This window comes from Rattus norvegicus, chromosome 19 (genome assembly GCF_036323735.1).
Source record: "Rattus norvegicus strain BN/NHsdMcwi chromosome 19, GRCr8, whole genome shotgun sequence".
Taxonomy (NCBI): domain Eukaryota; kingdom Metazoa; phylum Chordata; class Mammalia; order Rodentia; family Muridae; genus Rattus; species Rattus norvegicus.
Window position 1 is genome coordinate 16,575,023 of NC_086037.1, and position 17,235 is coordinate 16,592,257.

The 17,235-nt window shown below is 40.4% G+C and overlaps 1 protein-coding gene across 8 annotated transcripts in view; it reads right to left on the bottom strand.

Annotated features, from left to right (window-relative positions):
• LOC134483165 (IQ domain-containing protein M-like) overlaps nt 1-17,235 on the bottom strand; it is a 249,989-nt gene that overhangs the window by 144,631 nt on the left and 88,123 nt on the right. For 7 of the 8 annotated variants that reach the window (XM_063278429.1, XM_063278428.1, XM_063278426.1 and 4 more), the window contains one exon: nt 12,864-12,979. The exons of the other annotated variant lie outside the window; for it this stretch is intronic. In XM_063278429.1, the coding sequence (XP_063134499.1) occupies nt 12,864-12,979 (116 nt within the window). The remainder of the gene's footprint in view (nt 1-12,863; nt 12,980-17,235) is intronic. 8 annotated transcript variants of the gene reach the window in all.

The window sequence follows — 17,235 nt, forward strand, 5'->3', positions numbered from 1 at the left end:
GATTATTTCCTGCCTTCTACTCCTCCTGGGTGTATTTGCTTCTTTTTGTTCTAGAGCTTTTAGGTGTGCTGTCAAGCTGGTGACATATGCTCTTTCCTGTTTCTTTCTGCAGGCACTCAGAGCTATGAGTTTTCCTCTTAGCACAGCTTTCATTGTGTCCCATAAGTTTGGGTATGTTGTACCTCCATTTTCATTAAATTATAAAAAGTCTTTAATTTCTTTCTTTATTTCTTCCTTGACCAGGTTATCATTGAGTAGAGCACTGTTCAATTTCCACGTATATGTGGGCATTCTTCCCTTATTGTTATTGAAGACCAGCTTTAGGCCGTGGTGGTCTGATAGCACGCATGGGATTATTTCTACTTTCTGTACCTGTTGAGGCCCGTTTTTTTTTTTTTTTTTTTTTTTTTTTTTTATTAACTTGAGTATTTCTTATATACATTTCGAGTGTTATTCCCTTTCCCGGTTTCCGGGCAAACATCCCCCTCCCCCCTCCCCTTCCTTATGGGTGTTCCCATCCCAACCCTCCCCCCATTGCCGCCCTCCCCCCATAGACTAGTTCACTGGGGGTTCAGTCTTAGCAGGACCCAGGGCTTCCCCTTCCACTGGTGCTCTTACTGGGATATTCATTGCTACCTATGGGGTCAGAGTCCAGGGTCAGTCCATGTATAGTCTTTAGGTAGTGGCTTAGTCCCTGGAAGCTCTGGTTGCTTGGCATTGTTGTACTTTTGGGGTCTCGAGTCCCTTCAAGCTCTTCCAGTTCTTTCTCTGATTCCTTCAATAGGGGACCTATTCTCAGTTCAGTGGTTTGCTGCTGGCATTCGCCTCTATATTTGCTGTATTCTGGCTGTGTCTCTCAGGAGCGATCTACATCCGGCTCCTGCCGGTCTGCACTTCTTTGCTTCATCCATCTTGTCTAATTGGGTGGCTGTATATGTATGGGCCACATGTGGGGCAGGCTCTGAATGGGTGTTCGTTCAGTCTCTGTTTTAATCTTTGCCTCTCCCTTCCCTGCCAAGGGTATTCTTTTTCCTCATTTAAAGAAGGAGTGAAGCATTCACATTTTGATCATCCGTCTTGAGTTTCGTTTGTTCTAGGGATCTAGGGTAATTCAAGCATTTGGGCTAATAGCCACTTATCAGTGAGTGCATACCATGTATGTCTTTCTGTGATTGGGTTAGCTCACTCAAGATGATATTTTCCAGTTCCAACCATTTGCCTACGAATTTCATAAACTCGTTGTTTTTGATAGCTGAGTAATATTCCATTGTGTAGATGTACCACATTTTCTGTATCCATTCCTCTGTTGAAGGGCATCTGGGTTCATTGCAGCCTTATTTATAATAGCCAGAAAATGGAAAGAGGCCCGTTTTTTGACCAATTATATGGTCAATTTTGGTGAAAGTACCATGAGGAGCTGAGAAGAAGGTATATCCTTTTGCTTTAGGATAGAATGTTCTATAAATATCTGTTAAGTCCATTTGGCTCATGACTTCTCTTAGTCTGTCTACGTCTCTGTTTAATTTCTGTTTCCATGATCTGTCCATTGATGAGAGTGGGGTGTTGAAATCTCCTACTATTATTGTATGAGGTACAATGTGTGTTTTGAGCTTTAGTAAGGTCTCTTTTACATATGTAGTTGCCCTTGTATTTGGGGCATAGATATTTAGGATTGAGAGTTCATCTTGGTGGATTTTTCCTTTGATGAATATGAAGTGTCCTTCCTTATCTTTTTTGATGACTTTTAGTTGAAAATTGATTTTATTTAATATTAGAATGGCTACTCCAGCTTGCTTCTTCCTACCATTTGCTTGGAAAGTTGTTTTCCAGACTTTCACTCTGTGGTAGTGTCTGTCTTTGTCTCTGAGGTGTGTTTCCTGTAGGCAGCAGATTGCAGGGTCCTCGTTGCGTATCCAGTTTGTTAATCTATGTCTTTTTATTGGGGAGTTGAGACCATTGATGTTGAGAGATATTAAGGAATAGTGATTATTGCTTCCTGTTATATTCATATTTGGATGTGAGGTTATGTTTGTGTGCTTTTCTTCTCTTTGTTTTGTTGCCAAGACGATTAGTTTCTTGCTTCTTCTAGGGTATAGCTTGCCTCCTTATGTTGGGCTTTACCATTTATTATCCTTTGTAGTGCTGGATTTGTAGAAAGATATTGTGTAAATTTGGTTTTGTGATGGAATATCTTGGTTTCTCCATCTATGTTAATTGAGAGTTTTGCACGATACAATAACCTGGGCTGGCATTTGTATTCTCTTAGGGTCTGCATGACATCTGTCCAGGATCTTCTGGCTTTCATAGTTTCTGGCGAAAAATCTTCTGTGATTCTGATAGGTCTGCCTTTATATGTTCCTTGACCTTTTCCCTTACTGCTTTTAATATTCTTTCTTTATTTTGTGCATTTGGTGTTTTGACTATTACGTGACGGCAGGAGTTTCTTTTCTGGTCCAATCTATTTGGAGTTCTGTAGGCTTCTTGTATGCCTATGGGTATCTCTTTCTTTAGGTTAGGGAAGTTTTCTTCTATGATTTTGTTGAAGATATTTACTGGTCCTTTGAGCTGGGAGTCTTCACTCTCTTCTATACCTATTATCCTTAGGTTTGATCTTCTCATTGAGTCCTGGATTTCCTGTATGTTTTGGACCAGTAGCTTTTTCCGCTTTACATTATCTTTGACAGTTGAGTCGATGATTTCTATGGAATCTTCTGCTCCTGAGATTCTCTCTTCCATCTCTCTTATTCTGTGGTGAAGTTCGTATCTACAGCTCCTTGTCTCTTCTTCTGGGTGTACCCATTTTTAATTGGCTTATTGGGGTGTTTTTTTTTACGTCTTGTTTCTTGAGTTCTATATTTTTGGGTACTGCTGTTAAGCAAAGGATAATCATGCTATAATCCACAGACCCAGAGTGGCTAAGGAACGAGAAGTGTTCAAGGGCTGATAAACAGATCTCTGTATCAAGGACGAATGAAATAAATTTTTCAGGTGAAGTTAGGGCAGGTGGGGATGGGAGCAGGAGGGATAAGGCCAAGGAAGAGATAGGGAGCACTGATAAAGATCACTGGAATCTGCAAGAGTTACCCTAACAGAGTCTCTGCTAATGGAGGATATGGAGCTCAAACTGTCTTCCTTCTATAACCAGGGAAGGCTCCTAGTGGTGGGACTGGGACATCAACCCAACCACAAAATCTTTGACCTTTAATTCGTACTACCTGTAAAATATGGTGGAGTAAAGGTGGCACAGAACTTGTAGGAACAGCCTAACAATAACTAGCCCAACTTGAGGCCCATGCCTGAGAGGGAACCCATGCCCGAGACTGCCTAAAAAAAAGCAGAAACCAGAGGTTAAGTACAGCCAAGAGACACGGGATAGAACCAAACAGGACTGGCAAAAAAATACAAATAAAAAGTCAATGAAACAGAAGACCCTTTCTCAGAGACAGCACCGTTGACTTGCCCACGGTCTCCTGACCTCCATTGTTTGGCACTGGGCTCACTCTTCAGTCCTGTGGAGCCATGGGGAACACCATGAGTGTACTGCTCCCCTGTGGGGGCCTCCGGGGACCCAAGCCTCACCAGCTTGGAACCGTACCCTACCAATGCTTTCCCAGGTGGGTCTGCCTGTGTCACAGCTGGCGGAAGTGAGTTGTACGCAGTCCACTGACCTCCTTTCACTAGCACTGGGCTTGCCCTTTGGTCCATGGGAGCCTTGCAGAACTCTAAGAGCTTCTTGCTTCCACATAGAGGCAAACAGGGCCTCCAAGAACTACGGACTTGGAACACTGCCCCACAAATCCCTTGCTAGTGGGGTCTGCCAGAGGCACATCCAGCCGAGTCCAGTGCCCAAACCTCCATAGTCAGGCTCATGGCTCCCTCCCTTCCAAAAAAGCCCTGCTATCATCAAGTTCATCCAGCCAACACCAGGGAAATCTAGATGCCTATAGGAGAGCATAAGAACACAATCAGTAAGAGTCAGGCGCCACCAAAGCTCAGCTATCCTGCTACAAATTTCACCCCAAGTTATAATTCTACAAGGGTAGAATGTAGCCAGGTCCATTGTTGGAACATGGAAGTCCCTAGTAGAGTCCTTCTTCCCCTTCGATACTTCACGCAAACACTTTGACATTCACATTTCTGGAAGCACTTTGGTCTTCTGAACATCTACCAGAAAGGTCCTTTGAGCTCTACTTAGAGCACACAACCGCTTCTGTAGCCAGAAACTCCAAACTCTTTCACATTCCCACTGCAAACGTCTCCAAAGGCTAATGAACCACTGTTTTCCACAGCAGGGACTCCATTTTTCGGTGCTGATTTTCTAAACCGGTTATTTTGTATCACAAGGATTATAAACTTAGGAGAGGAAGGATTGTTTGCATGGTTTGAGAAGGTACAGTCTACCATGTCAAGGATGGCATGGTGGCAAGACTGGCTCATAGTGGCAACTGGTTGCATCGTATCATCAATTTGAGAAGCATAGGAAACGAAAATCAAGTTATAACCATAAGGCGTACCACTGTCCATCTAATTTCTGCTTCCTGGAAGTCAGGTAATCTACCAAAACAATGATAACAGCTAGCAAGCAAGTGTTTAAGCATATAAGCCTGTAGGAGACATTTTCCTTCTAAACAATAACTATCATGAATTGAGGAATGTCTTCCATAAACAATATATAACAATGACTTAACCTTTTTCAGGAAATTATACACATGTAGACATGAAAACATAGACATGTCTATATTTTCCATTAAAAAGAATCCATGTAATTTCCATATCCAAAAAAGACTTGTAAAAATTTAGTTTTAGCAAAGTAGACTCATAAAGATACGAGTAACATAATTAACACCATAACATAAGAGTGAATTTTAAAGTCGTGGCTATAGGACTTTAAATGATAAGAACTGTTGCTGGTGAATGGGTAAAGATGCTTTCTGCTAATCTTGTTAAATTTGGTTCAAACTCCACAACCCACACAGTATAGGAAAGAACTCACTCTTACATATTGTCCTCTGACCTGTACTCCATGGCCCACGCATCACTACCCAAAAATAAAAACAAACAGACAGACAGACAAATAAATGTAAAGGACTATTCAACGTAAAGAAACACTTCAAATATACTTCATTCATATTTAATTATAATTAAACTGTGTTCTTCAAACATGCAAGAGACCTAGCCATCAGTGCGACCATCTTTGGATACACAGATCTGAGGAAGCTAAGATTAAATGTTATCAAAAGATAGGAGACACCAGACTCCATACAAACAGAGGAGAGACCACACAAAGCAGACAGCTGCCGTGCAGTCAACGGGGAAGCTTCAGAAGAAACACCTGCCAGCAACCTTGATAGCTAACTTCTGGGATCCAGAACTGTGAGAACAATGAACTTTTGCTGATTAACTTATCTAATACCACTCACTGACATTTTTTTTCTATGGTGGCAAATGGGAAGGGAAGAAAAATAAATAAATCATTAACATATAAAATATAGGATAAAAGAAAAGAGGGGTCGCGTATAGTCACACACAGGGAGGATCATGTAAGAGACACAAGATACACAGACTGACACTCTGAGACACAGTGTTATAGCTCTGGAATCTTTTTTTACAGAATTGGTGCTGAAGATGTTTAAGGCTGAATTTCCTGTGGTATTCACATCGCTGCACCCAAGGACTTGCTCTAATAGAAGAACCCAAAAAGACTATCAGATTATAGCTTCACGTGCTCTGAATTAGAGTCTTCATTCTAAAAGCCCTAAAGTGGATTTTCTCGGTCCCTCAATTATCATCCTTCAAGTAGATGTGTTTCTCCTCAGTCTCTACTCGACTCCTTGGTATAATACAGAAACAGTAGCTGTGTAATCACATGTAGAAAAAAAAATGTGATGATCCTTTGGCTAAGTGCTTTTCTACTAAAATATAGGCACATGTTATGGGTCAAGGTGATTAGTAAATTTTACGCAAGGCAAGATAAAAGGGCTCAAGATTTGCTTCTGGCAGAAAAGAGCATCTGTTTGTTTATTTGTTTGTTTAATTATTTATTTTGGTGAGGTTGCTTTTGACGTTGAGACAATACCTCAGAACTGTTGCCTAGGCTGGCCTCAAGCACACAGCCAATTCTCCTGCTTTGGCCTCACATGTGCTGGGACTGCAGGCATAAACTAAAAAGACGTAGCTAAGAAGATGAATTTCAATGGAGAGTTTAGAAATGAACTAGGCAGCAGCTCTCTGCTCCCAGACCCCGTGAGAGAGAGACCCAACGGCCTGGTCAGGTGGGCACTCCTGAGGCTGCAGAGCGGAAGAGACCACCAACACTGCCCACCCCTGCCCACATCCCTGGCCCAAGAGGAAACTGTATAAGGCCTCTGGGCTCCCGTGGGGGAGGGCACAGGAGCGGCAGGACCCCTGCCTGAGACACCGCCGGAACCTGAAGGAAACAGACCGGATAAACAGTTCTCTACACCCAAATCCCGTGGGAGGGTGAGCAAAACCTTTAGAGAGGCAGACAAGCCTGGGAAACCAGAAGAGACTGCTCTCTACACATACATCTCGGGCGCCAGAGGAAAACACCAAAGGCCATCTGGAACCCTGATGCACTGAAGCTCCCGGAAAGGGCAGCGCAGATCTTCCTGGTTGCTGCCGCCACAGAGAGCCCGAGGGCAGCACCCCGCGAGCGAACTTGAGCCTCAGGACCACAGGTAAGACCAACTTTTCTGCTACAAGTGACCTGCCTGGTGAACTCAAGACACAGGCCCACAGGAACAGCTGAAGACCTGTAGAGAGGAAAAACTACACGCCCGAAAGCAGAACACTCTGTCCCCATAACTGAATGAAAGAGAGGAAAACAGGTCTACAGCACTCCTGACACACAGGCTTATAGGACAGTCTAGCCACTGTCAGAAAGAGCAGAACAAAGTAACACTAGAGATAATCTGATGGCGAGAGGCAAGCACAGGAACCCAAGCAACAGAAACCAAGACTACATGGCACCATCGGAGCCCAATTCTCCCACCAAAACAAACATGGAATATCCAAACACACCAGAAAAGCAAGATCTAGTTTCAAAATCATTTTTGATCATGATGCTGGAGGACTTCAAGAAAGACGTGAAGAACTCCCTTAGAGAACAAGTAGAAGCCTACAGAGAGGAATCGCAAAAATGCCTGAAAGAATTCCAGGAAAACATAAATAAACAAGTAGAAGCCCATAGAGAGGAGACACAAAAATCCCTGAAAGAATTCCAGGAAAACATAAATAAACAAGTAGAAGCCCATAGAGAGGAGACACAAAAATCCCTGAAAGAATCCCAGGAAAACACAATCAAACAGTTGAAGGAATTAAAAATGGAAATAGAAGCAATCAAGAAAGAACACATGGAAACAATCCTGGATATAGAAAACCAAAAGAGGAGACCAAGGAGCTGTAGATACAAGCTTCACCAACAGAATACAAGAGATGGAAGAGAGAATCTCAGGAGCAGAAGATTAAATAGAAACCATTGACTCAATTGTCAAAGATATTGTAAAGTGGAAAAAGCTACTGGTCCAAAACATACAGGAAATCCAGGACTCAATGAGAAGATCAAACCTAAGGATAATAGGTATAGAAGAGAGGGAAGACTCCCAGCTCAAAGGACCAGTAAATATCTTCAACAAAATCATAGAAGAAAACTTCCCTAACCTAAAAAAAGAGATACCCATAGGCATACAAGAAGCCTACAGAACTCCAAATAGATTGGACCAGAAAAGAAACACCTCCCATCACATAATTGTCAAAACACCAAACGCACAAAATAAAGAAAGAATATTAAAAGCAGTAAGGGAAAAAGGTCAAGTAACATATAAAGGCAGACCTATCAGAATCACACCAGACTTCTCAGCAGAAACTATGAAGGCCAGAAGATCCTGGACTGATGTAATACAGACCCTAAGAGAACACAAATGGCAGCCCAGGTTACTGTATCCTGCAAAACTCTCAATTAACATAGATGGAGAAACCAAGATATTCCATGACAAAACCAAATTTACACAATATCTTTCTACAAATCCAGCACTACAAAGGATAATAAATGGTAAAGCCCAACATAAGGAGGCAAGCTATACCCTAGAAGAAACAAGAAACTAATCGTCTTGGCAACAAAACAAAGAGAATGAAAGCAGACAAACATAACCTCACATCCAAATATGAATATAACGGGAAGCAATAATCACTATTCCTTAATATCTCTCAACATCAATGGCCTCAACTCCCCAATAAAAAGAAATAGATTAACAAACTGGATACGCAACAAGGACCCTGCATTCTGCTGCCTACAGGAAACACACCTCAGAGACAAAGACAGACACTACCTCAGAGTGAAAGGCTAGAAAACAACTTTCCAAGCAAATGGTAGGAAGAAGCAAGCTGGAGTAGCCATTCTAATATCAAATAAAATCAATTTCCAACTAAAAGTCATCAAAAAAGATAAGGAAGGACACTTCATATTCATCAAAGGAAAAATCAACCAAGATGAACTCTCAATCCTAAATATCTATGCCCCAAATACAAGGGCACCTACATATGTAAAAGAGACCTTACTAAAGCTCAAAACACACATTGCACCTCACACAATAAAAGTGGGAGATTTCAACACCCAATCTCATCAATGGACAGATTATGGAAACAGAAATTAAACAGAGACGTAGACAGACTAAGAGAAGTCATGAGCCAAATGGACTTAACAGATATTTATAGAACATTCTATCCTAAAGCAAAAGGATATACCTTCTTCTCAGCTCCTCATGGTACTTTCTCCAAAATTGACCATATAATTGGTCAAAAAACGGGCCTCAACAGGTACAGAAAGATAGAAATAATCCCATGCGTGCTATCAGACCACCACGGCCTAAAACTGGTCTTCAATAACAATAAGGGAAGAATGCCCACATATACGTGGAAATTGAACAATGCTCTACTCAATGATAACCCGGTCAAGGAAGAAATAAAGAAAGAAATTAAAAACTTTTTAGAATTTAATGAAAATGAAGGTACAACATACCCAAACTTATGGGACACAATGAAAGCTGTGCTAAGAGGAAAACTCATAGCGCTGAGTGCCTGCAGAAAGAAACAGGAAAGAGCATATGTCACCAGCTTGACAGCACACCTAAAAGCTCTAGAACAAAAAGAAGCAAATACACCCAGGAGGAGTAGAAGGCAGGAAATAATCAAACTCAGAGCTGAAATCAACCAAGTAGAAATAAAAAGGACCATAGAAAGAATCAACAGAACCAAAAGTTGGTTCTTTGAGAAAATCAACAAGATAGATAAACCCTTGGCCAGACTAACGAGAGGACACAGAGAGTGTGTCCAAATTAACAAAATCAGAAATGAAAAGGGAGACATAACAACAGATTCAGAGGAAATTCAAAAAATCATCAGATCTTACTATAAAAACCTATATTCAACAAAACTTGAAAATCTTCAGGAAATGGACAATTTCCTAGACAGATACCACGTATCGAAGTTAATTCAGGAACAGATAAACCAGTTAAACAACCCCATAACTCCTAAGGAAATAGAAGCAGTCATTAAAGGTCTCCCAACCAAAAAGAGCCCAGGTCCAGACGGGTTTAGTGCAGAATTCTATCAGACCTTCATAGAAGACCTCATACCAATATTATCCAAACTATTCCACAAAATTGAAACAGATGGATCACTACTGAATACCTTCTACGAAGCCACAATTACTCTTATACCTAAACTACACAAAGACACAACAAAGAAAGAGAACTTCAGACCAATTTCCCTTATGAATATTGACGCAAAAATACTCAATAAAATTCTGGCAAACCGAATTCAAGAGCACATCAAAACAATCATCCACCATGATCAAGTAGGCTTCATCCCAGGCATGCAGGGATGGTTTAATATATGGAAAACCATCTACGTGATCCATTATATAAACAAACTGAAAGAACAAAACCACATGATCATTTCATTAGATGCTGAGAAAGCATTTGACAAAATTCAACACCCCTTCATGATAAAAGTCCTGGAAAGAATAGTAATTCAAGGCCCATACCTAAACATACTAAAAGCCATATACAGCAAACCAGTTGCTAACATTAAACTAAATGGAGAGAAACTTGAAGCAATCCCACTAAAATCAGGGACTAGACAAGGGTGCCCACTCTCTCCCTACTTATTCAATATAGTTCTTGAAGTTCTAGCCAGAACAATCAGACAACAAAAGGAGATCAAGGGGATACAGATCGGAAAAGAAGAAGTCAAAATATCACTATTTGCAGATGATATGATAGTATATTTAAGTGATCCCAAAAGTTCCACCAGAGAACTACTAAAGCTGATAAACAACTTCAGCAAAGTGGCTGGGTATAAAATTAATTCAAATAAATCAGTTGCCTTCCTCTATACAAAAGAGAAACAAGCCGAGAAAGAAATTAGGGAAACGACACCCTTCATAATAGACCCAAATAATATAAAGTACCTCGGTATGACTTTAACCAAGCAAGTAAAAGATCTGTACAACAAGAACTTCAAGACACTGAGGAAAGAAATTGACGAAGACCTCAGAAGATCGAAAGATCTCCCATGCTCATGGATTGGCAGGATTAATATAGTAAAAATGGCCATTTTACCAAAAGCAATCTACAGGTTCACTGCAATCCCCATCAAAATACCAATCCAATTCTTCAAAGAGTTAGACAGAACAATTTGCAAATTCATCTGTAATAACAAAAAACCCAGGATAGCTAAAACTATCCTCAACAATAAAAGGACTTCAGGGGGAATCACTATCCCTGAACTCAAGCAGTATTACAGAGCAATAGTGATAAAAACTGCATGGTATTGGTACAGAGACAGACAGATAGACCAATGGAATAGAATTGAAGACCCAGAAATTAACCCACACACCTATGGGCACTTGATTTTTGACAAAGGAGCCCAAACCATCCAATGGAAAAAAGATAGCATTTTCAGCAAATGGTGCTGGTTCAACTGGAGGTCAACATGTAGAAGAATGCAGATCGATCCATGCTTATCACACTGTACAAAGCTTAAGTCCAAGTGGATCAAGGACCTCCACATCAAACCAGACACACTCAAACTAATAGAAGAAAAACTAGGGAAGCATCTGGAACACATGGGCACTGGAAAAAATTTCCTGAACAAAACACCAATGGCTTATGCTCTAAGATCAAGAATCGACAAATGGGATCTCATAAAACTGCAAAGCTTCTGTAAGGCAAAGGACACTGTGGTTAGGACAAAACGGCAACCAACAGATTGGGAAAAGATCTTTACCAATCCTACAACAGATAGAGGCCTTATATCCAAAATATACAAAGAACTCAAGAAGTTAGACCGCAGGGAAACAAATAACCCTATTAAAAAATGGGGTTCAGAGCTAAACAAAGAATTCACAGCTGAGGAATGCCGAATGGCTGAGAAACACCTAAAGAAATGTTCAACATCTTTAGTCATAAGGGAAATGCAAATCAAAACAACCCTGAGATTTTACCTCACACCAGTGAGAATGGCTAAGATCAAAACCTCAGGTGACAGCAGATGCTGGTGAGGATGTGGAGAAAGAGGAACACTCCTCCATTGTTGGTGGGATTGCAGACTGGTAAAACCATTCTGGAAATCAGTCTGGAGGTTCCTCAGAAAATTGGACATTGAACTGCCTGAGGATCCAGCTATACCTCTCTTGGGCATATACCCAAAAGATGCCTCAACATATAAAAGAGACACGTGCTCCACTATGTTCATCGCAGCCTTATTTATAATAGCCAGAAACTGGAAAGAACCCAGATGCCCTTCAACAGAGGAATGGATACAGAAAATGTGGTACATATACACAATGGAATATTACTCAGCTATCAAAAACAATGAGTTCATGAAATTCGTAGGCAAATGGTTGGAACTGGAAAATATCATCCTGAGTGAGCTAACCCAATCACAGAAAGACATACATAGTATGCACTCATTGATAAGTGGCTATTAGCCCAAATGCTTGAATTACCCTAGATGCCTAGAACAAACAAAACTCAAGACGGATGATCAAAATGTGAATGCTTCACTCCTTCTTTAAATGAGGAAAAAGAATACCCTTGGCAGGGAAGGGAGAGGCAAAGATTAAAACAGAGACTGAAGGAACACCCATTCAGAGCCTGCCCCACATGTGGCCCATACATATACAGCCACCCAATTAGACAAGATGGATGAAGCAAAGAAGTGCAGACTGACAGGAGCCGGATGTAGATCGCTCCTGAGAGACACAGCCAGAATACAGCAAATACAGAGCCGAATGCCAGCAGCAAACCACTGAACTGAGAATAGGACCCCCGTTGAAGGAATCAGAGAAAGAACTGGAAGAGCTTGAAGGGGCTCGAGACCCCATATGTACAACAATGCCAAGCAACCAGAGCTTCCAGGGACTAAGCGACTACCTAAAGACTATACATGGACTGACCCTGGACTCTGACCTCATAGGTAGCAATGAATATCCTAGTAAGAGCACCAGTGGAAGGGGAAGCCCTGGGTTCTGCTAAGACTGAACCCCCAGTGAACTAGACTGTGGGGGGGAGGGCGGCAATGGGGGGAGGGTTGGGAGGGGAACACCCATAAGGAAGGGGAGGGGGGAGGGGGATGTTTGCCCGGAAACCGGGAATGGGAATAACACTCGAAATGTATATAAGAAATACTCAAGTTAATTAAAAAAAAAAAAAAAGAAATGAACTAGGCTCACTGTAAAATTTCATGGCTTTTTTTTTTCATCAAAATCGACCCAGTATTTTACTGAGAGGGAAAAAAACAACGGCAAGTAAATGACATGTGCATATTTAAAAAATACTTACGATATAATAATCCTTAAATATTATTGAGGCTCCTGATAAAGTCTGAGCAGATTCATGAGGCAAATGGGAAGATCTCATCAATGCAGCACTCCTCTGATCATAAAGAGTCCTGTCAGCTGGAAATATTGATGGAGGTTAAAATAATATTTATCTAAGACGAGTACATACTGATCATAGTGCTTTATAACACAAGAAGGAAAGCAAAACATCTTTGTGGGCTCACTTTTCTGTGTTAAAATCACATCTTGTCATCTCATCAGAGAGAGATGAAGAAGCGATGGCCCTGCAGGAAGAGAGACTTGAATTAATTAGCTCCTTCACAGTAAAGCGCATCCAGTGTGCAGGCAGCAAGCTAACCAGTTCACCCTCGGGGACTCACTTCTCCAAGAATGTTGACCCCTTTGTTTTTTGTTTTGTTTTTTGTTTTGTTTTGTTTTTTAAGGAGACTTCGAGTAAAATCCTATTTGTGAGTTGCACACATAAAAAGTAAATGTCTCTGACATGTAAGTACATTAAAAGGAAATCCAGAAAATTATTAAGAAATAAGTTTTAAAAATGCAAAGTAAATGAAATTGTTAACGGCGCTAAAGTGAGAGAGAAAATGGACAGACAACAGACACCCTCCGTTCTTCTGTGGAATTCTACGGCAATCTTTTCCTTAAGAAAATGATGAGTGCGACAACTAAACCACCCCTGGGAGCTCTGAGCCACCAACCAAAGAACACACGTGGGCTTGGAAAATACCAGGAGTTCGTATTATTCTGCTGTCTTCTGCATATCTCATTGCCAACCTAGACACAACTGAAAATGCTTCGACCTTTTCTTAGATCCCAGCACCCATTTGGCACTAAACGGCATGCCAGCCAGCAAAAGCATACAAATGAAACCCCCCAAGCAAAACCACTCCACGAGGGGACAAAAATTATTTCACAGGATTTAAAGTACCACCTTTTGGAGGACAAAATGTTTTTACCACATCATCTTTCCTTAGTCTCCAATACCTTCAAAATTAGAATGGTAATAGTCTCTTAAGTATCCTCCAGGTGGAAGATTTTTTTCCATTTTTATTCAAATTTATGTGCTCAACCTAAGCCAATTATTTAACCAGGTTGGCTATGTTTCTGAAACCTAATAAGCATGGCTGTTTTAGAAATCTAAATTGTTCAAGTGATTCACAGAAAATTGGTAATGCTGTGTGTACCTGGGCGTGCCACCAAAGCCTGAGAGGACGGGAGGAGAAGGGAGGGAGCAAAGGATTCCCCGGCATTCCCTCACGTCACAAACAAGAGATTTGTTCAGTTCATCTGGACATTGGCAAAAGACAACAGCACTTTGAACTTTGCATAGAAGGTTTCACTCAAGAAAGAAACTAAATGCTGTGAAGTAACAGTGCATGCAGCTGCCTCTGGAGAATGCCCAATGAAAAGCCAATATATCTTTATTAGGACGTGACAGAACCAAATGGGTTTAGTGGTCTTGGGTCCCCAGAGCCTCTCTAATGCTAAGCTCATTTTGTTTCCTTTCTATCAATCCCTTTGTACTAATAAATTCTTAGAGTTAACTGCACACGCAGTTTTAATCTGTAGGTGATTACAAACAATTAATAGGAGAGAGAATTGGCAGTTCTTAGTTTGATTACCTATATAATTAAAAGGGATGGTAACCTACAGTTGACAAATAGCATCTTAACCATTTGAATAATCAAACCTCAGAAAGTTGCTTGGGTAGCTGAACTCTATCTGCTATATTAGTTGAATTTTAGAAAAAAAAATGGCAAAACGGTCCATTCAAACTAATTCATATGTATTATTTTGTAAAATGAAACAATGTATTATCAAGTTATGATAGCTACCGTCTTTTGTTTGAATAAAATGAACTGTTTTGAAATAGATTCAAGAAAAATAAAGATGTATGTAGAAGAAAAACAATATTGTTCACAATTTTCATGTTTACGGCTGACACCACTATAAAAACTGATTAATAAAGAAGTCCTGTTTATTTATCGAAGTTTTACAAGACACAAACCTTAAGGTCCTAAGAAAGCTTACTTTCTACTTAGGCCTTATAATGGTTTATCTTGATTTTATGACTGAACCTGGTATTACTGAGGAAACATGCCTCTCCAGGTATCTCTGAGGGTGTCACCACAGAGGTTTAACTGAGGAGAGAAGATCTATCCTAGATGTGGATGATGCCTTGCCACAGACCAGCATCCCAGGCAGAATAAAAATAAGGAAGACATCAGCTAAGCACCAGTTTTGGAAACACTGTGTTCAGATGCCCCGTTGTCCTAAACATAGTAAAAGCAATATACAGCAAACCAGTAGTTAACATCAAAATAAGTGGAGGGAAACTTGAAGAAATCCCACTAAAATCAGGGACTAGACAAGGCTGCCCACTCTCTCCTACTTACTCAATATAATACTCAAAGTCCTAGCCAGAGCAATCAGACAGCAAAAGGAAGTCAAATGGATACAAATTTGAAGGGAAGAAATCAAAATGTCACTCTTTGCAGATGAAATGATAGTGAACTTAAGCGACCCCAAAAGTTCCACCAGAGAACTACTTAACGTGATAAAGAACTTCAGCAAAGTGTCAGGTTATAAAATTAACTCAAACAAATCAGTAGCCTTCCTTTACTCAAAAGATAAACAGGCTGAGAAAGAAATTACGGAAATGACACCCTTCACAATAGTCCCAAATAACATAAAATATCTTGGTATGACTTTAACCAACCAAGTGAAAGATCTGTATGACAAGAACTTCAAGTCTCTGAAGAAAGAAATTGAGGAAGATCTCAGAAGATGGAAAGATCTCCCATGCTCATGGATAGGCAGGGTTAATATAGTAAAGATGGCCATTTTGCCAAAAGCAATCTACAGATTTAGTGCAATCCCCATCAAAATTCCTAATCAATTCTTTATAGAGATAGAAAGAGCAATTTGCAAATTCATTTGAAATAATTAAAAAACCCAGGATAGTGAAAACTATACTCAACAATAAAAAACTTCTGGGGGATCACCATCTCTGACTTCAAGCAGTATTACAGAGCAATAGTCATAAAAACTGTATGGTATTGGTACAGAGACAAGCAGATAGATCAGTGGAACAGAATTGAAGACCCAGAAATGAAAGCACACATCTATAGCCACTTGATCTTTGACAAAGGAGCTAAAACCATCCAATGGAAGAAAGGTAGTATTTTCAACAAATGGTGCTGGTTCAACTGAAGGTCAGCATGTAGAAGAATGCAGATCGATCCATGCTTATCACCCTGTACAAAGCTTAAGGCCAAGTGGATCAAGGACCCCCACATCAAACCAGATACACTCAAACTTATAGAAGAAAAAGTGGGGAATAGTCTTGAACACATGGGTACTGGGGAAAAATTCCTGAACAAAACACCAATGGCTTATGCTCTAAGATCAAGAATCGACAAATGGGACTTCATAAAACTGCAAAGCTTCTGTAAGGCAAAGGACACTGTTGTTAGGACAAAACAGCAACCAACAAATTGGGAAAGGATCTTTATCAATCCTACATCTGATAGAGGGCTAATATCCAAAATATACAAACAACTCAATAAGTTAGACTCTAGAGAGACAAATAACCCTATTAAAAATGGGGTACAGAGCTAAACAAAACATTCTCAGCTGAGGACTATCAAATGGCCAAAAAGCACCTAAAGAAATGTTCAACATCCTTAGTCATCAGGGAAATGCAAATCAAAACAACCCTGAGTTCAACCTCACACCAGTCAGAATGGCTAAGATAAAAAACTCAGATGACAGCAGATGCTGGCGAGGATGTGGAGAAAGAGGAACACTCCTCCACTGTTGGTGGGATTGCAAACTGGTACAACCATTCTGGAAATCAGTCTGGAGGTTCCTCAGAAAATTGGACATTGAACTACTTGAGGACTCAGCTATTCCTCTCCTGGGCATATACCTAAAAGATGCCCCAACATATAACAAAGACACGTGCTCCACTATGTTCATAGCAGCCTTATTTATAATAGCCAGAGACTGGAAAGAACCCAGATGCCTTCAACAGAGGAATGGATACAGAAAATGTGGTACATCTACACAGTAGAATATCACTCAGCTATCAGAAACAATGACTTCATGAAATTCATAGGCAAATGGAATGAACTAGAAAATATCATCCTGAGGTAGGTTACTCAATCACAGAAAACCACACTTGATATGCATTCATTGATAAGTGGATATTAGCCAAAAAGCTCGAATTACCCAAGATGCAATTTCCAGGACTTTTATCATGAAGGGGTGTTGAATTTTGTCAAATGCTTTCTCAGCATCTAATGAAATGATCATGTGGTTCTTATCTTTGAGTTTGTTTATATAGTGGATTA